Source organism: Periplaneta americana, chromosome 7, assembly GCF_040183065.1.
Source record: "Periplaneta americana isolate PAMFEO1 chromosome 7, P.americana_PAMFEO1_priV1, whole genome shotgun sequence".
NCBI classification, from domain to species: domain Eukaryota; kingdom Metazoa; phylum Arthropoda; class Insecta; order Blattodea; family Blattidae; genus Periplaneta; species Periplaneta americana.
The window spans coordinates 163,160,779-163,188,008 of record NC_091123.1 but is presented as its reverse complement, the minus strand read 5'-3'; the positions used below and the strand labels follow the sequence as shown (position 1 = coordinate 163,188,008).

Here is a 27,230-nt window from a genome sequence, read left to right as displayed (position 1 = left end):
GTGTCATACCAGAAATGCTACGGCGCATATAGAAGCTAACCGCCTTCCGAAATGCCGTCTAGTCTAGTTAGACACCATAAGAAGAAACCGGAAACAAACAAGGTCCTCACTAGAAATCTGAAGATGGCCAAAATCAAACGAAACTGGCCATTAACTAAGGCAAATTACCAGCATAGTTTCAATTAACAGAGAAAATTTATTAATATAACACGTTTACAAAATCTATACATATAATTCTTACTTGTTCCTTATAGTTACCAATAAAATAATAAGTTCGTAGAGCAATTTATTTAATTTGTGTATGTTTCTTAATCAAAAACAATCATTTTTCAAAAGCAGGCCTCTCATTGGAGCCCTTCATTGTAGTGCTGTTGATCGATCAAAATATTTAATCGATTAACTATTTGAATTTAATCGATTGATCGATCGAGTTGAAAACATGTTTTAATATACTGTAATACACAGTGTTTGTGCAAAGATTTTTCCTTCGCTATCTGGTATACAGTTAGTAAATAACAGCACTATTGTGCTTTTAAGTAAGCAATTTCCGAGAGAGGAATATTGTCGGAATTTGTAGTATGAGTTTGTATTAACAAAATAATATCAACTACAATCGAATAATTTTAATCGACTCGATTATTCGATTAAATATTTTTGATCGATTAATCTTACAACAAAAATTGATCGAGTACTCGATTAAATCCCACACTACTTTATTGATCGTTCGGGATTGCTGCCATGTGATATCTGACGGGAAACAATTGACAATCGAGGCACGCGTGAAAGTCAGTGTTAATAGTAATATGCGTTACAAGAGCGGTATGTTGAAGTTTTCATGTTCGAGGAAAAGTTTGAAAAAGCCAAACGTAGTTGAGCTTTTTTAATTTCCGAGAATTGAAAGAAAACATACCGCTCGTGTATCGTACATTATTTTGTGCGAAGATCGTTTATTACATACCTGAAAGAGGAATTTCTAATTAGTTGCAATGAAATCTCCATCTTGGTTTCTGTTCAATGACGGCAATTTTGGAAAACAAAAATATCTATCTTCAACATTGTTGCTGTAAAATGTTTTCTGTGTTTACTATACTCCAGCAGGCCGTGATATACGTCTGTCTTTTTTTTTTTTCCCAGTCTATAAATGCGAACTTAAAACAAACGGCTTCCTTAATGTTACATGCATCACGAAATGCAGTAACTTTAGTGGAGTTGTAGAGTTTACTTAATTTTTGCAAATATTTAAAAACAATAATTAACAGTGGAATTTAAGTGAAATTGCAGTGGTAAGTTTCCAATTTATAATTATTACTATATTGAACGTCTCTAAAAATATATTAAAAGCCTAAAGCAGTAAAATTTGGGAATACTGAATGTAGAATTTTAGACTTACCGCGGGTTGGTTTTGTGCGGAAACCAAGCAAATACGCACGATCTCGCACAAAATCGTGTTTATTGATCGTTTGGGATTGCTGCCATGTGATATCTGGTGGGAAACAATTGATAATCGAGGCAAGCAGTTGAATGTCAGTGTTAAAATATTTTTTTGCATGATCGTGTTTTTGCTGTATTTACAGCTATTGTTTAATAATAATAATAATAATAATAATAATAATAATAATAATAATAATAATAATTTATTTGTTTATTTATTGTGGCGAAGTTAAGGCCATTAGGCCTTCTCTTCCACTTAGCCAGAAACAAAAGAAGCTGATACAATTTTACTAATATTTACTAATATTTGGCCTTGAAAGTTAGAATTCCCACACAGAAACTTGTTGCTAGGGAAATCATTCTTCATAACATAAAACTATACTGAAAAAGAGCCATTACAGTGCACTTATTGGTACTTACAGTAGTTACCATTACAATATAGTTTTGCGAAGACTTAGGGATAATATTGCTCTAAATTTTCAATGAAAAATATATTGTATTTGCAATTTTAAAAATATGATCACGCAAAAAATTTTGTACAATACATATTTGTGAAGTGTGAATCTTATATCGTAATATACTATGCACACGTTACCGTATAATACAGAGTCCGCAAAAAAAATGTATACACTCTTTGCCAGACTGTATCGGGATATTGATATTGTCAAATGATTTGAGTTACGAGTATGTTGTAGTATGGTCTTTCGCTCAACAGATGTCTGCACTTTCATTACGATAGTGAGAAAACAAAATGGCTGAAGCACGCTTGTCGTTCGAGCTGCAAAAATGCATTCTGAAGTGGTTTATGAGGTTTGATAATGCCGTTGAAGTGCAGCGCAGTGGAGGCGGGAGTACGAAACAGAACCCCCTACCCGCTTAAGAATTAAACGCATTATTGACAAGTTTGAGTTTAGGACCCTTTTTCTTTGATGGTACTGTCATAGAGAAGTGTAGGCTACCTCGAAATGTTACGCACATCAATTTTACCAGGTGTACGTGCGCTTTACGGAGCTGATGATGAGGTCTTCTACCAACAGGACGGGGCGCCACCACACTACCACCTAGCCCAGTGATGTCAAAGCAACCGCATTTTTCTGACCTTGACGTCGTGCGCGGGCATCAAGCGCTAAGTATGGAAAGAGGAAGGGATGTGTATATGAATAAGCAGCCTGTTGGATTAGGAAAATAGTGGTGTACTAACTTCAAACGGAACGTGAAATTTTATGTCGTTATTTTTATATGACTCCTTTCTGTTTGATATTATCTATATTGTCTGTAAAACAAAAGTACTAACACTGATTTCTTAATATTGCACTTGTGTTTTAAACGTTAATAATATACTGAAGAGTTAAGAAGGAATATTCTCATAAATTCCATAGTAGTACAATTATACTGTACTAAGTGAATGAAACACATCATTCATAAAGAAAGTGATAACGCGAAAAAAAGAGATTGAGTATGACATGATAAGTTGGAATTGATATTGATGGTACCATTAGCCTTATAAAAGTAATCAATAAACTAATCAAAACAATAGTACAGTACAAAGCAAAGTTACCTATGTGCTGTATATGTTTTAAGTGTAACTAATATCCCATAACAAAACTCTTATCGCATTATGCTTTTAAGGTGATATTTGTGAGCAACTTTCTATCATCAGAATATTAAATTATTTTCTCGAAATGTGCTGAAGCTATAGAGCTGACATTTTTACAACACATGGGCACGTATCTTTTGCTTATGATGTAGGCCAACAGTAGTTGCTTTGTTAATTCATTTTCTTACAAACAATTTCCATGCGAATATTTTCAAAAATTTCAATACACTATCTTCAGTAATACGTATTTATGGTATATTAGATTTACTAAAACTTTCTGTAAGGTTACTACATAAATAGCGCCTATATCTGAAAATTTCACTTTTCTATAAAAAAAAGTTCAGAAAATATTTCTTTTGTATAAAAATTCGAACTTGTGAAAAATGAGCATTAAAATTAAAATTTACATTCTTATAATGCACTTATACTTCTCAGACAAATCTAAAAATTAACATGGATACAGTTTTAATAAATTCTCTTCCCTTTATCTATTGAATCAGTGCTGACCATCCCTGTATATAGCTCGACCAAGCGGTATATACTACCTCTTTCGTCTGTCTCTTTCCTTTCCGCCGTAAAGCGCTCAGGCTCTCCTGAGCTCTAAAGCGCGCGCTCGTTCCTATGGGTATCAATTGACATGACTGACCTAACCGCATGAGCTTTCCTGGATGAAAATTTACATGGGCATTGGATTGGACGAAGAGATCCTATTGATTCCCCCCCCCCCCCCGTCGCCATATGTAATCCCTATGGATTTTTAGTTGTGGGGAACTGTGAAAGATCAAGTCTATCGACGTAAACCGCGCACACTGGAGGACCTTCGCTTGCAGATTACAGCGGCATGTGCAGCGATCTTCATTCAAACATTGACCGACGTAGAGCCGGCGACCGCTCGTCGTTGCGTTATGTGTCTGGCCGTCAACGGCGAACATTTTGAACATCTAAAGTAACCATATGCTTAACTGAAAACAGTACTACATGTGTGACCTGTATTTAAATGTAAAAACAAACACATAATACATTGTTTTCCATTTTGAATCTTGCGTACACCACTTTTAACACTTGAATATAATTAATTGATGAACTAGTGGACTTACTCGTGTTAAATATGTAATATTTGTCCGGCTTACTCACATGTAATAGTTGCGACAAGTTCTACGTAGGACAGACAGGCAGATCATTCCAAACACGCTACAAAGAACACATTAAAGCTATAACCAGAGGACACAATACATCTACATACGCCGATCACATAACCAATACTAACCATACATACAATAACATAAATGCGGACATGGAAATCCTACACACTCAACCCAAGAACCAAAAACTCAACACACTAGAACAATACGAAATATAAAAACTAAAACACACCCCGATCAAATCCTCAACACACAGATCAATTTCAGTACACACACACTATTCGACTCCACACTTCAACACCTTCCAACAATGAAACACACCCTCTTAACAGGCAGAGAAGTTCGAGATGACGCCGCGATCTAGTAGGATCTGATGATGGTACGTGAAGCACTGAAACAGCTGTAAGCCGGACAAATATTACATATTTAACACGAGTAAGTCCACTAGTTCATCAATTAATTACATTGTTTTCGTTCTTTAAAGAGTGTATACATTTTTGGCGGACTCTGTAGTCAATTTTAATACGCTTGCCTGTCTATAAAATATCTACTTTTATGAATGAGTGTTTAAAAAGTAACTATTCATGTTAGAAGATTTTTATGAATTTGCTTTGTAGAGAAGTTCACGAATTACACTCTCATTGCCTCATATGATGGTATCTTGATCTGGTATGCAGGTTCGTTATTAATACACACCCACAGTGATCCATTAGGTCCTTCACGAATGATATGTAGCACACTCTTGCTCACATTCTCTGCTCTGTAAAATGTAAAAGTTAATTAAATATTTTAATATAAACACATAATAATTATTTCTTTACGAATTATTTTCAAGTCCAACTGAAAATGTATTTAATTCTCTCCCTCAAGAAGAACTCATTTGGAGTGAAGTCAGGAGATCGGACTGGCCACGCTACTGGTCCTCCTCGTCCAATCCACCGTAGGGAAAATAACTGATTAGTAACTCGTCGAGCCCTACGTGAAAAGGTAGCCGTCCTGCTGAAGCCACATCATTAACCGAAGCTCAAGGGGAACATCATGAAGCAATTGGTGCATAATGTTTCGGAGGAATGGTGCGTTCTACCATTCAAATTCTCTTCAAAAAGTAAGGTCCTATGACTCGGTGTCCGAGGAGGCCACACCATGTATTGAGGCTCCACACGTGCTGGTAATCCACTTTCACATAACCAGTTGGATTAACCGGAGACCAGTAATGGGCTTTGTAGAGATTCACCTGACCATTACTTTTGAAAGTTGCCTCATCAGTCCACAGAATTCTGAGCTCGAAATTACAGTCCGTGTTTAGAAACCAGTTGCAAAAATCAACACGAGTCTGGAAGTCATGTCTCCCAAGTTCCTGATGGAGATGAATATGGTATGAATGAAATTTGTTGTCTTTCAGAATTCTAAACACTGTATTATGGTGCAATCCTGAGTCAAATGGCAAGCCTTCTTGTGGGTGAGAATTAAAGACATGATCTACCAGGTGCTTCCAACAACTAGAAAATACATGAAACAAAGAATTAGAGAAGCCTGTGGGTCTCTCAGCTGTGCTGAAGTGCAATCACGGATGTCAGGAGGTGATCAGAACATTGTTTAGCACAGGGTGGCGGACATTTTGAACACTTACTATGAGGAGTGTACGTACATAAACAACATACAGTATTTCTCAGTAGATGCCATTTTTTTTTTTTTGCTTTGTGGGTAAACAATAAAAGTTAGAAAAGAAGTTTCAGTAAAAGTTGTTTCTTTTTAAAAGTAGTTTCTAATGGTACCTTTAATGACCCATGTTCTCAGCGTTCTGTGATCAGTGCTTCTTTACTTCTTGGTCATTCGGTACACCTTACAGCAGCGTTTCTCAAACGTTTTTGAAGTGGGGACCACCTTTTTAAGTCAGAACAGTTCTGCGGACCACCTTACTCTTGTTTCCTTCGAAAGCAAATTTATCATGTTTGTAGCATATTTTAATACAAGTATACTTATATTTTAAAATACACTTAATTAATTATAATATTTTTCTAATTATATTTTTGTAGCCAATCACAAGTAACTTATAACAAATTCTGTGCATTGTTGATTCATTACTTGGCTGTTAGCAGTTAGTTGTTTGAAATCCTTCTTATGTGGTACACGCTAGTAGTTGTCTATGTCTCTGTTAAATAGTGCCCATTATAAATAATGGAAAATTGGTTTCAATCCGGATCTTTGAAAAGAAGGGAACATAATGATGCGCTTCACTTATGTAGGCCTAGTGCTAATAGTTCAGAAGCTGTGTGTGAAGAAATATATTAATATCAGTGATTATAAGTGTCATTAAAGAAATATCTAGTCATAGTGGTAGCTATTCAAAGCAAAAATACTTTCGTAAATATGACAAGAGTTTTTTGGAACTTGGATTTACTTGGTGTGGCAATGAGAGTGAACCAAAACCTCGACGCGTTGTTTGCTACGAAGTGCTATTAAACGAATGTATGAAACCCGCGAAATTGAAACGGCACTTAGAGACGAAACATGCAAGTGTAAAAAGTAAACCTGTCGGATTTTAAAATAGGCGGAGTCTAAAATTTCTTATACGAGTATCATCATCTGGAAAAACAAATAAAAAACTTAATGCAAAAACATGTCCGATTTTCAGCAAGTAAAAATGCAATCTTAAGTATTTTGAATAAATTAAACAGTCTGTGCTTATCTAATGTTACATTTATAGCATTAACGTTTTCAGTACGTGTGTGCCATTTTCAAATGCGAATGCCTGTTACATTTAAATAGCTCTACATAACTGTGGAATTGGAACATTCATGAACATTATGGATGCTATTGGTAAAACTAAATAAAACACAACTTAAGGATAAAATATATAAAATACATATGTTAACAATACTTCACGTGATCACTTCGATGACATGTTGTTAGAGTAGTCTTCTCTTAATGTGGATCATCGTGGTTAAATATTATAAAATGTCTATTGGACATTTTATAATATTTAACCACGATGATCCACATTAAGAGAAGACTACTCTATTGGACATTTTATAATATTTAACCACGATAATCCACATTAAGAGAAGACTACTCTATTGGACATTTTATAATATTTAACCACGATGATCCACATTAAGAGAAGACTACTCTATTGGACATTTTATAATATTTAACCACGATGATCCACATTAAGAGAAGATTACTCTATTGGACATTTTATAATATTTAACCACGATGATCCACATTAAGAGAAGACTACTCTATTGGACATTTTATAATATTTAACCACGATGATCCACATTAAGAGAAGACTACTCTATTGGACATTTTATAATATTTAACCACGATGATCCACATTAAGAGAAGACTACTCTATTGGACATTTTATAATATTTAACCACGATGATCCACATTAAGAGAAGACTACTCTATTGGACATTTTATAATATTTAACCACGATGATCCACATTAAGAGAAGACTACTCTATTGGACATTTTATAATATTTAACCACGATGATCCACATTAAGAGAAGACTACTCTATTGGACATTTTATAATATTTAACCACGATGATCCACATTAAGAGAAGACTACTCTATTGGACATTTTATAATATTTAACCACGATGATCCACATTAAGAGAAGACTACTCTATTGGACATTTTATAATATTTAACCACGATGATCCACATTAAGAGAAGACTACTCTATTGGACATTTTATAATATTTAACCACGATGATCCACATTAAGAGAAGACTACTCTATTGGACATTTTATAATATTTAACCACGATGATCCACATTAAGAGAAGACTACTCTAACAACATGTCATCGAAGTGATCACGTGAAGTATTGTTAACATATGTACTTTATATATTTTATCCTTAAGTTGTGTTTTATGTAGTTTTACCAATAGTATCCATAATGTTCATGAATGTTCCAATTCCACAGTTATGTAGAGCTATTTAAATGTAACAGGCATTCGCATTTGAAAATGGTACACACGTACTGAAAACGTTAATGCTATAAATGTAACATTAGATAAGCACAGACTATTTAATTTATTCAATATACTTAAGATTATAACTTGCTTATCGGAAACCTCATACACAATGAAATAAGTAAAGATGCAATTTGGCACGTTTTATTATTGGTGTACGACGTGCAGTACATGCCTATTTCAATGTGCAGACTGGGTGTCGGCAATACTACTAAGAAAGTCATCAATACATGAAAATGTTCGGTACTTTGGTCCTCTGTTGTATATTCGGGTGGTCCCTGGCAGGGTTACAGGCTCGGCGCCAGATAAGCAGAGAAAAGATGGCGAGAAATACCACGTTCATAGTTCATAGTACTTTAAATCCCTCTTTTGTTGCTGAGAGTAGAGTGGGAAGTGGGTAGACGGGTAGGGTAAGAAATTTAATAAAATATTAGTACTAGGGGAAAAAGTGAAAGGCGATTGCCATGTATCATTTCGAAACTCTGATATTTTCAACTATAGTGTAATACGCAATTCGTTTGAATTTTATTTTTTCTTCTGTCTTTTTTGAAGGACCGAAAGTGCAGAACTCGAGGACCACAGGTGGTCCGCGGACCATAGTTTGAGAAACGCTGCCTTACAGGAATTATGAGAATCTTGAACTCGTTCTTACAGAGGTAAAGTCCACACCTGTGGAGTAACGGTTAGCGCGTCTGGCCGCGAAACCAGGTGGTTCGATTCCCGGTCGAGAGTAAGTTAACTAGTTGAGGTTTTTTCCGAGGTTTTCTCTCAACCCAATATGAGCAAATGCTGGGTAACTTTCGGTGCTGGACTCCGGACTCATTTCACCGGCATTATCACCTTCATATCATTCAGACGCTAAATAACCTAAGATGTTGATAAAGCGTCGTAAAATAATCTACTAAAAAAACAAAGGTAAAATATAAAGATCATAACTGGATGAATTGTGGATATCTGAGAGAGTTATGTATGCTTCTTAGTCAGCAGGCTGTGTATACTAACTTTTTCATATTTCCTCTGTGAATGTGACAGCAGAGCAAAAAGCAGTCATTGGGAACAAAAGAACTGGCCACAAAGAACATCTCTTGAACCTCACACAAGAGGAAAGGCAACAAGCACAACTTCACCATGCATTTAACTAAATGTTAATTGTGACAGTCTAATACTGGGTGTTCATTTCAAAGTGTGTCATGACGTCACTGTTGTGAGTCAGCGATTTGAAGCGAGTTTCAGCTTTTATGTCAGAGAAATTGCCTATTAATCAAGGCGTTCAATCTGAACTTGAGAACGTGTATGGTATAACTTGAACGTCGTAGCAACAGATGGCGGTCTGTAAAGTCTGTGTGCTACCATAACCTCTTTCGAACTGTGTTTTGCGCGGCCAAGTCGTACGCAGGGTATTTGTTATCATCGGTTGCGTACGGCAACATTCCACAACACAAATCAAATGCTCCGTGTCCATGTTGACCGTCAAAGTTAATGTCAACAAATACGTAAGTAATTGTCTTAACCCTCTCCCCATATCCCGACAGTAAGAAAAAAACTCACCTCAGTACGTATTTCTAATCATTTCACATTCCTGCCACTACAAGCGTTACCGTACGTATCGGTAAGTACTCTTCGGAATGAACGCCGTACTTGCTAGGCAACTTCTCTGGCAGATAAGTAATACACCTCTGCGGAAGTGTAGGAAGATTGAATTCTCTAGGCTCATCGACTAGCCACATGACGGCATACAGCGAGCCATGACACACTTTGAACTGAACACCCAGTAGTCTTTGTAAAATAACCTTTAATATTTGCCACAGGACTTGTATCACTTCACTTTTCCATATTAAATTCAATAACGCTACAAAATTGTTAAAAGTGGCAATGAATGTTGCGGAAAAATGGTACGTGATAGAGAAAATTTGAGTTTAGTTTTGGATTCAGCACCCCAAAAAACTATAAATGCAGCATAATTTTTTAGAAAAATTTTTATGACCCTTAATTTTGCAGATCTGTATTAGGTATGTATAAACACACAAGAATGTATCAAAGTTCTGTAAAAATACTTACTTCTGAGGTTCACCAAGTTCTTTTACAGATTCCAACAGCCTTGGCATCCATTCCTCTCGTATAGTTATAGGTGATGAACTTGTATGATCATCTTCAGTGGCTGTGTAGCCAGGACAAATGGCTGCGACTCGAACGCCAGTTAAGTTCCAGATATATTCTGTCTAGAAAATATAATTCATACATAACATATTCTGGAATAAAATTGTGCTGTTCAAAGACTGCTATTACAGACAGCTGTAATAGTAATATGCGTTACAAGAGCGGTATGTTGAAGTTTTCATGTTCGAGGAAAAGTTTGAAAAAGCGAAACGTAGTTCAGCTTTTTTAATTTCCGAGAATTGAAAGAAAACATACCACTCGTGTATCGCACATTATTTTGTGCGAAGATCGTTTATTACATACCTGAAAGAGGAATTTCTAATTAGTTGCAATGAAATCTCCATCTTGGTTTCTGTTCAATGACGGCAACTTTGGAAAACAAATATATCTATCTTCAACATTGTTTCTATAAAATGTTTTCTGTGTTTACTATACTGCAGCAGGCCGTGATAAACGTCTGTCTTCCCCCCCCCCCAGTCTATGATGAGTCTGGAATCTTGTTGATTTTTTCACGGCTTCCTTAATGTTACTTGCATTACAAATGCAGTAACTTTTGTGGTGTTGTAGAGTTTACTTAATTTTTGCAAATATTTAAAAACTATAATTAACAGTGCAATTTAGGTGAAATTGCAGTGGTAAGTTTCCAATTTATAATTATTACTATATTGAACGTGTTTAAAAATAATATGTTAAAAGCCTAAAGCAGTAAAATGAATATGACGCTTAAGCGGTAAGAATAGGGAAATTGTTATGTGTGTTACGTTGGGAATACTGAATGTGTATTTCACACTTACCGCGTATTGGTTTTGTGCGGAAAGCAAGCAAATACGCACGATCTCGCACAAAAATGTATAGGCCCTAATACATAGTAAACAAAATTAATTCAATTTACAAGCATAAACAATTCATTGATTAATTAGCGGACTTACTCGTGTTAATTATGTAAGATTTGTGCGGCTTACAGCTGTTTCAGTGCTTCACGCACCATCCTCAGAGACTACTAGATCACGGCGTAATCTCGAATTTCTCTGTCTGTTATGTGGGTGTGTTTGATTGTTGAAAGGTGTTGAAGAGTGGATTCAAATAGTGTGTGTGTACTGAAATTGATCTGTGTGTTGAGAATTTGAACGGAGTATGTTTTAGTGTGTTTGTATATTTCGTATTGTTCTAGTGTGTTGAGTTTTTGGTTTTTGGGTTGTATGTGTAGGATTTCCATGTCCGCATTTATGTTATTGTATGTATGGTTAGCATTGGTTATGTGATTGGCGTATGTAGATGTATTGTGCCCTCTGGTTATTGCTTTAATGATCTGCCCGTCTGTCCAATGTTGAACTTATCGCAACTATTACATTTGAGTTTGTATACACCTGTGTGGTCGTATTTATTTGTTTGTGTTGTTTGTGTGTTGAGATGTCTTTGTACTGTGTTTTCTGTTCTGTATGTTATGTTGTATTTCTGCTTTCTGAATGAAGATGCGATCTTATGCGTGCTTTTGTTTTCATATCTTAGTGTGATGCATTTCTTGTGTTCTTGTGTTTGTGTTGTGTTTTGCATGTTTTTGTGTTTGTTAAGTTTTTGTTTTGTCTTTCTTATGATGTTGTCTATTATGTTTGGATTGTAACCGTTTTCTTATGCTATGTATTTGATTGTGTTCACTTCTTCATTGTAGTGTTGTTGGTTCATGGGTATGTTGAGTAATGTGTACCATTGTCCTGAATGCAGCATGTTTGTGTTGTATCAAACACACCCACATAACAGGCAGAGAAGTTCGAGATGACGCCGTGATCTAGTAGGCTCTGACGATGGTGCGTGAAGCACTGAAACATCCGTAAGCCGCACAAATCTTACATAATTAACACGAGTAAGTCCACTAGTTAACCAATTAATTATATTCATGTGTTAAAAGTAGCGTACACAAGATTCAAAATGGATAAACAATTCATTATAAGTATAGTAATTTTCGTGGAATATCACTTTTGTTGACGTCGTACAAAATTTTGTCCAATATTCTTTTGAGAAGATTAACTCCATATGTAGATTGTGATCATCAGTGTGGTTTTACGCGTAATAAATCGGTCAGATTTTTTGTATTCTACGGATATTCGTCAAAAAAAAATGGGAGTATAAGGGTAAAGTACGTCAGTTATTCATAGATTTCAATGGGACATATGAAAAGATTAAAAGAGAAGCTTTATATAATATTCTTATTGAATTTTATATTCCCAAGAAACTAGTTCGATTAACTAAAATGTGTCTCAGTGAAACGTACAGCACAGTCCGTATAGGTCAATTTATGTCTGACGCTTTTCCAATTCACTGCGGGCTAAAGAAGGAGATGCATTATCGCCTTTACTTTTTAACTTTCCTCAAGAATATGCCATTAGGAAAGTCCAGGAAAACAGAGGGTTTGGAATTGAACGGGTTACATCAGCTGCTTGTTTATGGGGATGACGTGACTATGTTAGAAGAAAATGCACAATATATTAGGGAAAACACTGGACTTTACTTGAAGCAAGTAAAGATATAGGCTTGGAAGTAAATCCCGAAAAGACAAAGTATATGATTATGTCTCGTGACCAAAATATAGGTACTAGTAGTACGAAATGGAAATATAAAAATTGGTAATTCATCGTTTGAAAAGGTGGAAAAATTGAAGCATCTCGGAACAACAGTAACAAACATGAATGCTGCTCGAGGGGAAATTAAACGCAGAATAAATATGGGAAATGTCTATTATTATTCGGTTGAGAAAGTTTTGGCATCCAGTTCGCTCTTAAAAAATCTGAAAGTTAGAATTTATAAAACAGTTATATTACCGGTTGTTCTGTATGGTTGTGAAACTTGGACTCTCACTTTGAGAGGGAAATGAAGACTAAGGGTGTGTGAGAATACTGTGTTTAGAAAAATATTTGGGGCTAAGAGGGATGAAGTCACAGGAGAATGGAGAAAGTTACACAACGCAGAACTGCACGCATTATATTATTCACTTGACATAAATAGGAACATTAAATCCAGACGTTTGAGATGGCAAGGCATGTAACACGTATGGGCGAATCCAGAAATGCATATAGAGTGTTAGTTGGGTGGCCGGAGGGAAAAAGACCTTTAGGGAGGCTGAGACATAGATGGGAGGATAATATTAAAATGGATTTGAGGGAGTTTGGATATGATGGTAGAGACTGGATTAATCTTGCTCAGGATAGGGACTGATGGCGCGCTTATGTGAGGACGGCAATGAACCTCCGGGTTCCTTAAAAGCTATAAGTAAGCAAGTAAGAAACCTACGATTTCTTAGTGATGAAATGACCTCTTAGGACAGGCGTATGAATAGTTACGGGGAGAGTTGCCGTTATTGTGAACATGTTGTTTATTACAGGAAGTAAGTGACTGTTATAATGTTGAACAGCTTCAACAGCTTTTGTCCACACCTGTGGAGTAATGGTTAGCGAGTGTGGCCGCGAAACCAGGTGGCCCGGGTTCGATTCCCTGTCGGGGCAAGTTACCTGATTTAGGTTTTTTCTGGGGTTTTCCCTCAACCCAATATGAGCAAATACTGGGTAACTTTCGGTGCTGGACCCTGGACTCATTTCACTGGCATTTTCACCTTCATCTCATTCAGACGCTAAATACACTAAATAACCTAAGCTCTTGATAAAGCGTCGTATAATAACCTACTAAAATAAATTAAACAGCTTTTTGGCTTATTTTCCTGGTGGCCTCTGAAATCCCCCCTCTCTGCGGCACTGTTTAAATGCATATGTTACTAATTGCAGCAATTTCTGAATAATCTTGAATATTTATGTTGTCAACTATATTTATAGCCTATAGAAATCCTAAGCAATTTGGAATATACTTTAATTCTCGACTGTATAACCACCGATTTTAATAAAATGTTTTCGTTCTTTCTGATATCGACCAATTTGAGTTATTTTCCTTCTCATACTTCACACCAGCGGTGACCAAAACTCGAGCTGCAGTGATTACATGCGACAGACAGCCTATGAAGTAAGGAGACGGAGGAAAGGTACTTGGCATGAAAACTACAACCAGTGGTGGTTCCTGTACTAACATCTTGATCAATACCGGGGATAAAAATCAAAATCTTTGATGTATCAGCAATGTCACTGCTGTCATCAAGAACCAGTGAATAATATACAATTTTTCTTGCTTCCTTTTTTAACCTTCCTCTTGAATATAATCAGGAATTTTCTAAATTCTTCTCTCGATACTTGGTCGAGAAAGTCATAGTTTGAAAAATTAAACATTGCTTATGCACAAATTATTTAAGCTATTTTAATCATTACTCTTTTGAGAAATTCTGTTCTATTAAAAAGGCTTTAGAGTACGAGATATTTCAAACCCCATTAGGTAGCTGACTTCCTTACATTTATTTATCTTATCTTTTTCTTCCTGGCTATGATTTAAGACATGTCAATTCCTGGCGTTTAACAGTTCGTTGGCACATAACATTGAATCAGTTTTTCTATAATATTATTATTAAATGAATAACTAATAAATAGTTGTCCTTATCTAAAGAATAAGGGGGTTAAAATTGAGATAAAACCTAACAATTTTATCCTTCTAGTGAGAAGATCTAAAAATATCAATATTCATGCACGTACAGAAGAACTATACAAACACATACTTAGTGGTCAGTAATAATAATAATAATAATAATAATAATAATAATAATAGTCTAATAATGATAATAATAATAATAATAATAATAATAATAATAATAATAATAATAATAATAATAATAATAATACATTATTCAGCGTGGCAATTAATGTTTCTATATACTCCTAATTGAACCGTTAAACAAAGTAAACAGAACAGACAGAACAACAAAAAAGTCCTCCTTCTCATTCTTTACTGCTTGTAGAGACAGAGTTTTTAGAGCGACATGATACCACCACTGCTTGCTTTCAGTACGTGAATGAAACACACAGCAATGTACAGGAAACTCCTCGTACCCGTTTGAATGTCTGTCATTACACGATGTAGTTACGACACCCGCTTTGGTCACCGCTGCTTTACACTATAAAGCTTCATTCTTAGTTCTGTTTTTTAGAGAGACGTTTTACTACTTACCCCGAAAGAACGCGTCAGTCCGTTGATACCATATTTTGTAGCACAATAAACTGGCATGACAGGACTTTCAATCAGTCCAGCAAGAGATGATGTATTCACTACTACACCTCCATTACCACCCTTGTCTTTTCCCATATATTCTAGGGACAATAGAATGCCCTGTATAACTCCGTTCTGTAAAACAAGAAATGTATTATTATTTATTTATTATTACAAAGGACTATTATTCGTTTCATATCCCTTTGTGCATGGATGTTCAGTGGTGGGCGCCAGTGAGCTATTCATTACCACACAACTTCAAATCATACAGTCAGTATAAAATTAATTTTAAGTAGAAAGTAAGTATTTTCATAATCTGACAATAAATTGGAGTAATTAGAATAGACAAGTACTTCTTTCTTTCAGCATAAACTAAAAGTTTAGAGGGGTAGAGGGGAAGAGAAGGCCTGATGGCCTTATCTCTACCAGGTTAAATAAATAAATAAATTAGTAAATAAATAAATAAATACATAAATAAATAAGTAAATAAATAAGTAAGTAAATAAGTAAATAAATAAATAAGTAAATAGATAAGTAAATAAATAAATAAGTAGATAAATAAGTAAATAAATAAATAAGTAAATAAGTAAGTAAATAAATAAGTATAGCCTATAAGTAAGTAAATAAGTAAATAAATAAATATATAAATAAATAAATAAGTAATTAAGTAAATGAATAAGTAAATAAACAAGTAAATAAATAAGTAAAGAAATAAATAAAGAAATGAAGAAATAAATAAATAAATAAAATAAATAAATAAATAAATAAGATTAAATAGATAAATAAAATAATAAATAAAATAAATAAAATAAAATAAATAAATAAATAAATTTTGTGCATTGGTGACAATTTTTAGTTTCCGAATTATAAATAGTAGCTACATACGAGAGATACATTGACGATGTTTCTTTTACTTAATTTCGAGTTATTGAAATAACAATGTATTTTACGACATACCGAAACTACAATAAATGAGATGTTGAAATAAATACGTATACTTCACCTTAGATTTATTCACAAAATAAATTCACTGCAATCAAAGTACTGTTTTGATTGATATTAAAGGAACAGGAAACTTGTGAAGTAGATAAATTTGATGTTTTGTATTTCATAAGTAGAGACCAGCGCGTAGGGAATTACAAGTATGGACACTTCGCGTCGGTACCTTTGATGTAGCAGGACTGATTTCAATGACCTTCAAACCAGCTTGAGCGTGAGATTCTGCTTTCTTCGTTACACATAGTAAACATTAGTTTGTAGCCTTATACTGTATAAAATTATATTTAAGTGCTTGACGTAAGGAAAATGAAAATCCGTTAATAAGTCAGACAGTTGCTTCACTTCCCTTTCGGGTGTCCGCCTCCCTCCATAGGTGCTATGCACGTTGCAGGTTACACAGTGGTTCGGCGCACGATCATATTTTCGCCACGGCTGGCCTATGTGATTGAGTTTTTCTTCAGTTAGAACAGACATGTCAAAACCCTGCACATTGTGCAGTCGTGCACATTGTGCACTTGTCTCTGTGCGATGTGCAGTTCCTATTCCCCTACCTGGAGGGAGTGAATCGGCTTGGAGGGGAAGGCGACAGGGCTGTACATTACCTGCAGCAGCAGAACAGCTTTGGTTTCAGTAACACAGATCAGTACGGGTGCTCATTGAGCTGTGATTGTGAATGCGTTATGAAAATAAAGTGAGGAGTCCACAGATATAACGAGGAAGAGAAATCACGAATCATATAACATAACTGTTATGATGTTTTCCTCAGCCAACAGTAATTATTTTAAAATGAAAGGCTTTCATCATATCATGTGGACCTAATAGTGATGTGACAATTTAAATCAGATTAGTAAAGTTCTCAATGATATTCGCCAGCTCTTATTTCTTAATTAGTAGTCTCACGGCAAGACAAACATGACAATGATGTTGTTTTGGAGTCTGTACTAACACAGCCATCAACGGTTAGACGACTTACAACTTTTATTTGATAAGCTGATAAGTGATGAGAATATTGAGTGAAGAATACATATGAGGGTCTTGAGGTTGTAATGTAAGGGAAGGAAGAAAGCAACTATTTGTAAAGCGAAAAAATTTTCTCGAAAAATAATACATAATGGCGAATTTTCCATCTCACGTTACTATGTTATCTTAATATACTTACGTTAATAAATCCTTAAACCTGACATAAAGAAAATGTCCCCTCTTCACAGCTTGTGAAGTACTGTTTTAACTCAATTCAGTAACGCTCCCAATTTGCTGATACTTGCTTTCAACGTTTTCCAAATAAACTATATATAAATTTAAATTCAGCTTAATTTATCCAATTTATTAATAATAATAATGTGAATTTATATTAATATACAGCAAGGAAATGATTCCAGTGTAAAAGACTCACAATGTCCTATTGCATGTAATTGTGAGTAAAATATTTTCTGCTTGAGGAACAAAGAAAGAGTATTACTTTGAAATAATCAGTACCTACTACGTAAAATGAAATACTGTGTTCGTTTTTTGTTGTTTCGAAATTACTGCAATATTTATATTTTCTTCAAATACTGTATACAAATCATGTAAATAAATGATTCTTTACAAACGGCTATTTTGTGAATTGTAACTGAGTAAGTCTATTGTTTCTTGTGTTACAATTATTGTCAAATATAGACACTGACAATAATTGTGTTTTTTCCTTCTGCTAAGTATGTTTATTATGTCCAATTGTTAATTTAATTGAACACTAGAAGTGCAGAATAGATTCTGTACATCCCTGCCGCTAAGAACTGGAAAGAGCAACACGTGAATGACGCAATCTACACAGACTGGCGTTCCGCGCACATACACTGCACTTTCAGTGTCTGATTTCTGACATGCCTGAGTTAGAACATAGATGGGCAATCGTTGTGTCGTGACTCAATTTGAATCGCAGTCTCGAACGAGGTACTGTGCGGTGTGGATGGAAACAAGCAGAGATCTACTTCAAAACAGTCAACAAGCCGTGGCGGATTAGAATTTACAACAGCCGTGGCGAAAATGCCATCGTGCGCCGAGCCACTGTGTAAGCTGCAACGTGCATAGCACCTATGGAGAGAGGCGGACACCCGAAGGGGAAGAGAAGCAACTGTCTGACATTAACGGTTTTTCATTTTCCTTACGTCAAGCACTTAAATAAAATTATATACAGTACAAGGCTACAAATTAATGTTTAGTACGTGCAACGAAAGAAATGAACAAGAAAACATATGACACATTATCACAACCTAAAATTAATTGTCTTCAGAATGTCTCTGCGGCAGAGTTTCATAATCAGGAATTATGTCACTTACTGCCAGTCGTAGTTGATCACGAAGGTATTTGTCTGTCAGTCGTGATCTAAATTTGATTTTTACTATTTTCATTGTTGAAAATAATTTTTCACAAACGTAGGTTGTAGCGAACATGGCTTCAACAGAGCAAGCGAAAGAACGAAGCTTCAAATATTTATTTTTTGCCAAAGATTTGAAAAGTTCAACATTTGTCAAGTCCTTACAGCTAGCTTTCATTTAACATCACATTGTAAATCTGTGAATTTAAATTGAAGATGTAACCGCATTATTCGCACATCTGCTAAAAAAGGATCGACGTACAGAGATAATAATAATAATAATAATAATAATAATAATAATAATAATAATAATAATAATAATAATAATAATAATAACAACACTTAACCTTTTAATGTTTCATCAGTAACATGTACTAACTTATAATGCCGTTCTATGTTATACAACCGTTTTCCTAGTAATACTTGTGAACAAATCATACATTTAATATTCTCATCATATTGTCAGCAAAAAAATGCGTCCTCCCATCCTACTTGAAATTTTCGTTTTTATAGAGGTACATGGTTTCGAGAGAGACATTGCGACGATACGCCACTCGCAGGTCAGAGACAAATACAAATGGAACGGAGTTTGACTCCAGTGAGTGAGAGGGTGGGGGTTGTAGGTAGAAAGCAAGGGAAATGCACTGCGAGCCACAATGTGCTCGTGAGTCGCATTTTCGCCACGGCTGATTTACAATGTCTCTCTCAAAACCTTCAACCTCTTCAAACAAGCTCAAATTTACTCAATTACAATGTTGAATATCGATAACGTCATGAACATTGTTGTAAAGACGATCAATAAAATAAAATCTAAAGCACTTAAGCATCGTCAGTTTCGAACATTTCTGAAAGATATGGGTCAAAATTATGAAGATTTAATTTATTACACTCAAGTGAGGTGGCTCGGAAGCTGCACAGATTCTTCGAACTTCGTGAGGTAATTGCTGAATTCATGCGAACACAGGGATTACCTGTTCCTGAGTTAGAAAGATTAATTGGTTAAATGACCTGGCATTTCTGACCGATATTTGTCAACATTTGAATCAGTTAAATATACATTTGTAGAGAAAGCAAAAAATATAGTGGATGCGTTTGGAGACGTGAAAGCATTCGTTTCGAAACTAGATCTGTGGAAATCTCAAATTTTAGAAAACAAATTGTATCACTTTCCTAGTCTCAACTCTTTAGGAATGTGACATAAAAAAAACTAAAAAATTACAGCAATCTATTACAAAACCTATATATAAAATTTAATTGTCAGCGATTTAAAAATTTCCAATAAATGGAAAATGATTGTTTATTGTTTGCTACTCCAATGACTGTTGATGTGCGAAGTGTGCATTTGAATTTACAGTTGGAAGTTACAGAAATGCAAAATGACATAGTCATTAAAAGTAGATGTCAAGGTCTATATGGCTGAAGCATTTTTTAAATACTGCCAAACTCAAAATACCCGAACCTTCGTAAATTTGGTTCGAAAATGTTAGCCATCTTGTTCTCCACATATCTATGTGAACAATTATTCTCCTTAATGAAATATGTTATACATATTGATTACACAACTTTTAACACTGTATCACTTCGGAATATGTATGATAAGAACTTTCTTGTGTTAAATTTTAACGTACCTTGTTAACATGTTTCGACCTATTTTCGGTCATCTTCGGAACTGGTCGTCGTTGGTCTTGGCGCCTCTTGTTTCCTGTGTGGGTGCGTTCGTAGTGTAGAGTCAAAGAGTGTATGTGTTTTGAAATTGAGTTGTGTGTTGAGAATATCGTTGGGGTGTGTTTTCGCGTGTCTGTATATTTCATATTGTTCTAGTGTGTTGAGTTTCTGGTTGGATGTGCAGTATTTCCATGTCTGTGTTGATGTCTCTGTAGGTGTGGTTGGAATTTGTGATGTGTTCTGCATATGTGGAGGTGTTTTGTAATTTTGTTATGGCTGTGATGTATTCTTTGTAACGTGTTCGAAATGATCTGCCTGTCTGTCCTATGTAGAAGTTGTTGCAGGTGTTATATTTGAGTTTGTATACGCCTGTGTGGTTGTATTTGTTTGTTTGTGTTGTTTGTGTGTTGAGATGTTTTTGTAGAGTGTTATTTGTTCTGTATGCGATGTTGTAGTTTAATTTCTTGAATGAGGTTGCAATTTTATGTGTGTTTTTGTTTTCGTATGTTACTGTGATGTATTTTTTGTGTTCTTGTGTTTATGTTGTATTCTTCTGTTTTTTGTGGTTTTGTTTTGTCTTACGTATTATGTTGTCTATTATGTTGTGCTATTTATTTGATTGTGTTTAGTTCTTCGTTGTAATCCTGTTGGTTCATTGGTATGTTGAGTAGTCTGTGTACCATTGTTCGGAATGCAGCTTGTTTGTGTTGTGTGGGGTGGTTGGATGTGTTGTGTATGTGTGTTGTTGTTGTTGGTTTTCTATATACTTTGAATGTGTGTTTGTTGTCTACTTTTGTTATTGTGATGTCTAGAAAATTTATGGATTTGTTGTTTTCAATTTCTAATGTGTAGTGTAGCTTTGGGTGTATTTTGTTTATGTGTTGGTGTAGGTTTTGGATCTGTCTTTTGTTTTGTTTCCGAAGAAATATGTTAAATCAGAACGTAGGTTACATTTGAGCAATGAACATTTGCCAGCAATATTAAATATTGTTCTCATGAATGAAGAATCAGTTTTTGAGGACATCTGCAGACAGTAATAGGGGAGAGTCGGGTAGTATCGGACATCGGGTAGTATCGGACAGTACGTTTTTTTCATCTACCACCATATGGTAGTACCTGAATGACATGGTTAGGTTTCTCTATGCGACATCACAGAAACGTAACCATGTCAATCAGGTACTATCATCGTGTGGTAGATGAAAGAAACTCATTGTCCGATATTACCCGATGTCCGATACTACCCGACTCTCCCCTATAATGAGGCTACGGCTGCGTACCGGAATCCGCCAGAGAACGGTCCGAAACAGCTGTGTTTACATCTCCATCCCCCCAACTTTTCCCTGTATCACTGGTTGCTGTAGTTCGAGTCGCAGGGTGCCCTTCCATAAGTTAGAACAGGCACGTCAATTGATGCCCATAGGAGCAAGCGCGTGCTTTAGAGCCCAGGAGAGCCTGTGCGCTTTACAGCGGAAAGAAAGAGACAGACGAAAGAGGTGGTATATGCCGCTTGGTCGAGCTATATTCAGGGATGGCCAGCACTGATTCAATAGATAAAGGGAAGAGAACTAATTAAAACTGTATCCATGTTAATTTTTAGATTTGCCTGAGAAGTATAAGTGCATTATAAGAATGTAAGTTTTAATTTTAATGCTCATTTATCACAAGTTTGATTTTTTTTTCAAAAGAAATATTTTCTCAACTTTTCTTATAGAAAAGTGAAATTTTCAGATATAGGCCTATTTATTTAGTAGCCTTACAGAATGTTTTCGTAAATATAATATACCGTATATACGTATTAGTGAAGATAGTGTATTGAAAATTTTGAAAATATTCGTATGGAAATTGTTTCTAAGGAAATGAATTAACAAAGCAACTACTGTTACATCATAAGCAGAAGATGCGTGCCCATGTGTTGTAAAAATGTCAGCTCTATAGCTTCAGCTGATTTCGAGAAAATAATTTAATATTCTGATGATAGGAAGTTGCTCACAATTAATATCAGCTTAAAAGCATAATACGATAAGAGTTTTGTTATGTAATATTAGTTACACTTAAAACATATACAGTACCTAGGTAACTTTGCTTTGTACTGTAATATTGTTTTGATTAGTTTATTGATTACTTTTGTAAGGCTAAAGATACCATCAACATCAATTCCAACTTATTATGTCATACTCAATCTCTTTCTTTGGAATTTCACTTTCTTTATGAATGATGTGTTTCACCTACTTAATACAGTATAGTTGTACTACTATGGAATTTAAGTGAATATTCCTTCTTAACTCTCTATTATGTTATTAAGATTTAAAACGCAAGTGCAATATTAAGAAATCAGTGTTAGTATTTTGTTTTACAGACAATATAGATAATATCAGACAGAAAGCAGCCATATAAAAATAACGACATAAAATTTCACGTTCCGTCTGAAGTTTGTGCACCACTGTTTTATTAATCCAACAGGCTGCTTATTCATATACACAACCCTTCCTCTTTCCATACTTAGCGCTTGCTGCACGCGCACGACGTCAAGATCAGAAAAATGCACTTGCTTTGACATCACTGAGTTAAAACAAGATTTATACATCTTCTTTTTTATTTAAAAATGAGACGGTTTCTCACACTTTTTCTTCAAGTTATTGATGGTTTTTGAACTCCAAGATTACCATGAACTAAACTGAATTGCACTACGTGGAAGTTGGCTGTATACTAATGCTCTGAACCTGTATTGTCAGTCCACACTACACAACACAAGATGACCCCACGCTCAATTCAGGGGTAATTTACACACTATTTGCTCGTCGATTCTGTTCGATTTATAACAATAAAAGATCGAAGGCATTTACCTAAGCAAAATTTGTTATTTGGCGTACAGTCAACATTGGCTATATCTCACAAAATGAAAAGTTAGTACCTCGAAAGCGTGCCAAAGTTAGTAGCCTAGTATTTTCTCTACTTTCTTTCCGACAACAAAATTCTGTAAAAGAATATCATTACAGCACTTACCAAATTAACTGCCACTTCTTGCTTCCAGTGTTGATCATCGACTATTCCTGCGTTGTTAATGACTATTTCCAAAGTACCAAATTTTTCAGTCGCTTTCTTAAAAGCCTCTGAAATATAGAACATGAGCTTATAAACTCTCATTTGATTTTTCGTAAGGACTATAACATTTATAATACAGTCCAGAGTGACATAAGAGATTATATGATACCAGATGGGGATGGTCAGCTAGATGTAGAGGGAGTCTGATTTAACCCATTCATTTTTTGTTTAGGCAGCCCAAATAGCAAGCGAGGCATGTGGGAGGTTTTATTGGTTTCACAGGCGGAATCAAGATCGTGTATAACGTCCTCTTACATAGTCATGTGAATCTTACGAATTTTAATCTTTGTGTGATAATTTTATGTCAATATATTACCTCCGACTGAGATTCTGGCTGATATCTATTATCAGGCAGTTACATCTCACTTGACGATGTGTCAGAGGAAGAACAATTTTTTGCATACATCTTAAGTCTGATTAGTGTAATATATTACTAGTCAGCAATGTATGCAATGGAGGGGGAAAGGAACTTGCCAGCCTACCCTATTATCTCTTGGCTTAGTTGCCTCATTAGTGATGCCATCTGGTGTCACTTGTGAAGTTCAATCATATCTCGGACAATTGACTAAACATGTTAAACTGTTATGTTAATTATTTAATTTCTTTCGGCTTTCTAATGTTTCTTCCAGTCATATCCATAGTTGGATAGTGTTTTATCAATTCATTTGCTTTTCTTATAGTTCCGATAATATCATATCTTCATACGTAAGATATCTTCAATCTCTCAAATTAATTTTGTTTTATTCGGAAAAGCAACGGGTATATGAAGACGGATCTTTAAAGAACACACAGCTCAGATTTTTAACACAATTTATTAATTTATTTTAAGATACTACAGGGTGATTCGTTTGGGTATGGATAAAATAAGAACACCGTAAAACATTTACTACTGAACTTTATTTGTTGAAAATTTGTGCATACAGCACTGAAAGATAGGAGATTCCTCAGAGCTCAACATGACCCCCATTGCGCACCCTGCACAACTCATAACGGTGATGCAATTCAGTCCATGTCCGTTGTAACATAAGAGGGGGATTTGTTGAAAAGCTTGAGAATTTTTACTTTCAGATCATCAATGTTCCTGGGTTTCTGTGAATAGACAATGTCTTTAATAAAACCCCACACGAAGAAGTCAGGAGGGGTTAGGTCTGGGGAGTTTGGGTACCAAGCCAAGAGATAGCTGCTTTTCGTACTGGGTTTCGCCTGCGACCTCCTGCATGTTTTTTTAAACACAGAACCTGTTTCTACAAATGTTAGATACCACAACCTTATGGAATCGTATTTAGGTACATTACGCACATCATACCATGTAGGGCTAATCATAATATAACCAGCAAGAAGTTTTTCCTACCATCATAATAGCTTTATAATAATAAATTAATATTATCCATACCCAAACGGATCAGACTGTAGTTCTGATAATGTCATATTTTCATACGTAAGCTATCTCCAATCCCTCAAATTAAGTTTGTTTCATGCGGAAAAGCAACGAATATAACAAGAAGGTATCTTTAAAGAACAGACAGTTCAGAATTTTAACACAGTTTATTAATTTATTTTAAGATACTCGTATTTTGAATATATGGCATTACCATTAGACCTGGGTAGATTAAGAAAGACGTTGTATTCAGACTGTGACATTATTTGGTGCAAGATATACGAGATCGATGACAACGCGCATGGAGTTGAATCATGGTGACTTGCTTGCTGGAACGTCTTATATTCAGTTCTTCTGTTGCTGTCTTTCACTTTTGCTGATACGAGTTTAAGAGATTCGAACCGGGAATAATTACCGACGGCAGGATTCGAGCTTTTATAGTTAATGCTGTGGAAAATTATGGTAGAAATATTTCTATGCATTACGTATTTCCGATTTAAAGTAGTATTAAGCAGAATTTTCTACAATCAAGTGGAATCGGAGTTCGAAATTAAAAAGTAAGAAAGTAAGAACCCAGGATCGAACTCTCTCAGGCAGTCGAAATATTTATATGAACTCATTACTCTAGGTACGAGCCATGAATTACCTGAAAAGATCCGCGTATTAGAAATGACTCTCTCTTTATTCAAACCCATCGATAAATCAATATTGTATAATTCAGTTTCCCGTCTATTTCTATTTATTATTTCAGCTGTTTTCAGTCGTTACTAAAACTAGAGTACAATCCTCTGATTGAGGTTCTGGCTTATATATTTATTTATTTTTATTGCTAGTAAGTTTGAAATGAATACAAGTTAGTACAATGTAAGATAAACTAGCCCACTCCTGAATGAGTAAGACTCATGCTCAGGAGGGGATTCCAATATAGACAAAAATAAAATTAAAATTGAGAGTGAATACAGATTAAATAGTGTTTATTATGTTTAAACCCAAACTATAAATCCAATATGTTTTTTTTAAATTTTTTTATTAATTTGGAGAGGTTTCGTGGTTAAAATAATATTAGAATAAAATTTGTTTAATAATCTGCGATCTTGATTCATGCTATGATAAAAAGCTGCATTGGTTTTACATATAGGTTCAGACAAACGCAGAGAATTCGTATTTTTACTTCTATATTTATGTATATACCTTTCAAAGTTATTAATATTTCTGTGAAAATATTTTAATAAAATAAAATAATAAATTTGTTTAATGTTCAAAACTTTGAAATGTTTAAACAACAATTCAGTTGAGTAATCATTCTGCCTTTTTAAACAAATTTTTAATACTTTTTTCTATAGTAAAATTAATGGATATAGGTTGGATTTTTAAGTTCCATCCCAACCTGTAATACTATACATAAATATAGATTGAAATAATGCTAAATAAATTATAAGTAAACATTTAATTGACAAAATATTTCTTAGAACAACAAAGTAACATAATGTTTTACGTAATTTATTACAAATATAATGAATATGATTATTCCATTTTAAATGATTATCAATAATTATATCTAAGTATTTAACCTCCTTAACTTCATTAATAACTGAACAATTGCAATTTATATGGGAACAATAAAAATTATGAGTTTTAATTTGTAGAGTAGAAGAAATTGGTTTATTACCTTTATTATTTAAAGAAAATGGGATAGCTATTGTTTTATCTTTGTTAATTACAAGTGAATTTAAATCGAACTATTTTAGGATTCATTTTAAGCCGCAATTTGCATCATAATAAGCATCAGTCCAAATTTTTCCACTAAAAAGTAAAACAGTATCATCAGCATACGAATATAAATCACCTTCATATTCTTTAAGGTCTATCATTAAAAGGTCATTAATATATATATATATATATATAACAAAATATATATCTATTTTATATCTATTATCTGGCAGTACATCTCACTTGACGATATGTGTCAGAGAAAGAACAATAATTTTTTGTATGTATCTGAAGTCTGATTAGTGTAATATGTATCTAGTCAGCGATGTATGCAATGGAGGGGAAAAGGAACTGGCCACCCTACGCCATTATCACCTGGCCTAGTTGCCTTATAAGTGATGCCTTCTTGGTATCACTTGTGAAGTTCAGACCAGTCTTCGGATAGTTGGCTAAAGAACAACAAGCGCTGCTAGTTAGAGAATCCAACGACGGAAAGATTTGTGTCCACCACTAGTCGACTTGAATCTGACATCCTATCTTTTTTTTTCCCCCTCGCTGTTATTTATACTCGCTTT

At 34.7% G+C, this 27,230-nt stretch overlaps 1 protein-coding gene across 2 annotated transcripts in view; it reads right to left on the bottom strand.

Moving 5' to 3' along the window:
* Window positions 1–1,606: 1,606 nt before the first annotated feature.
* Window positions 1,607–27,230, bottom strand: part of LOC138703667 (15-hydroxyprostaglandin dehydrogenase [NAD(+)]-like) — a 41,262-nt gene continuing 15,638 nt past the window's right edge. For both annotated transcript variants that reach the window (XM_069831744.1, XM_069831745.1), the window contains exons 4-7: window positions 23,469–23,575; window positions 15,407–15,580; window positions 10,214–10,374; window positions 1,607–4,930 (exon numbers count right to left, since the gene is read on the bottom strand). In XM_069831744.1, coding sequence (XP_069687845.1) covers window positions 4,801–4,930; window positions 10,214–10,374; window positions 15,407–15,580; window positions 23,469–23,575 — 572 coding nt within the window. In that variant the 3' untranslated portion in view covers window positions 1,607–4,800. The remainder of the gene's footprint in view (window positions 4,931–10,213; window positions 10,375–15,406; window positions 15,581–23,468; window positions 23,576–27,230) is intronic.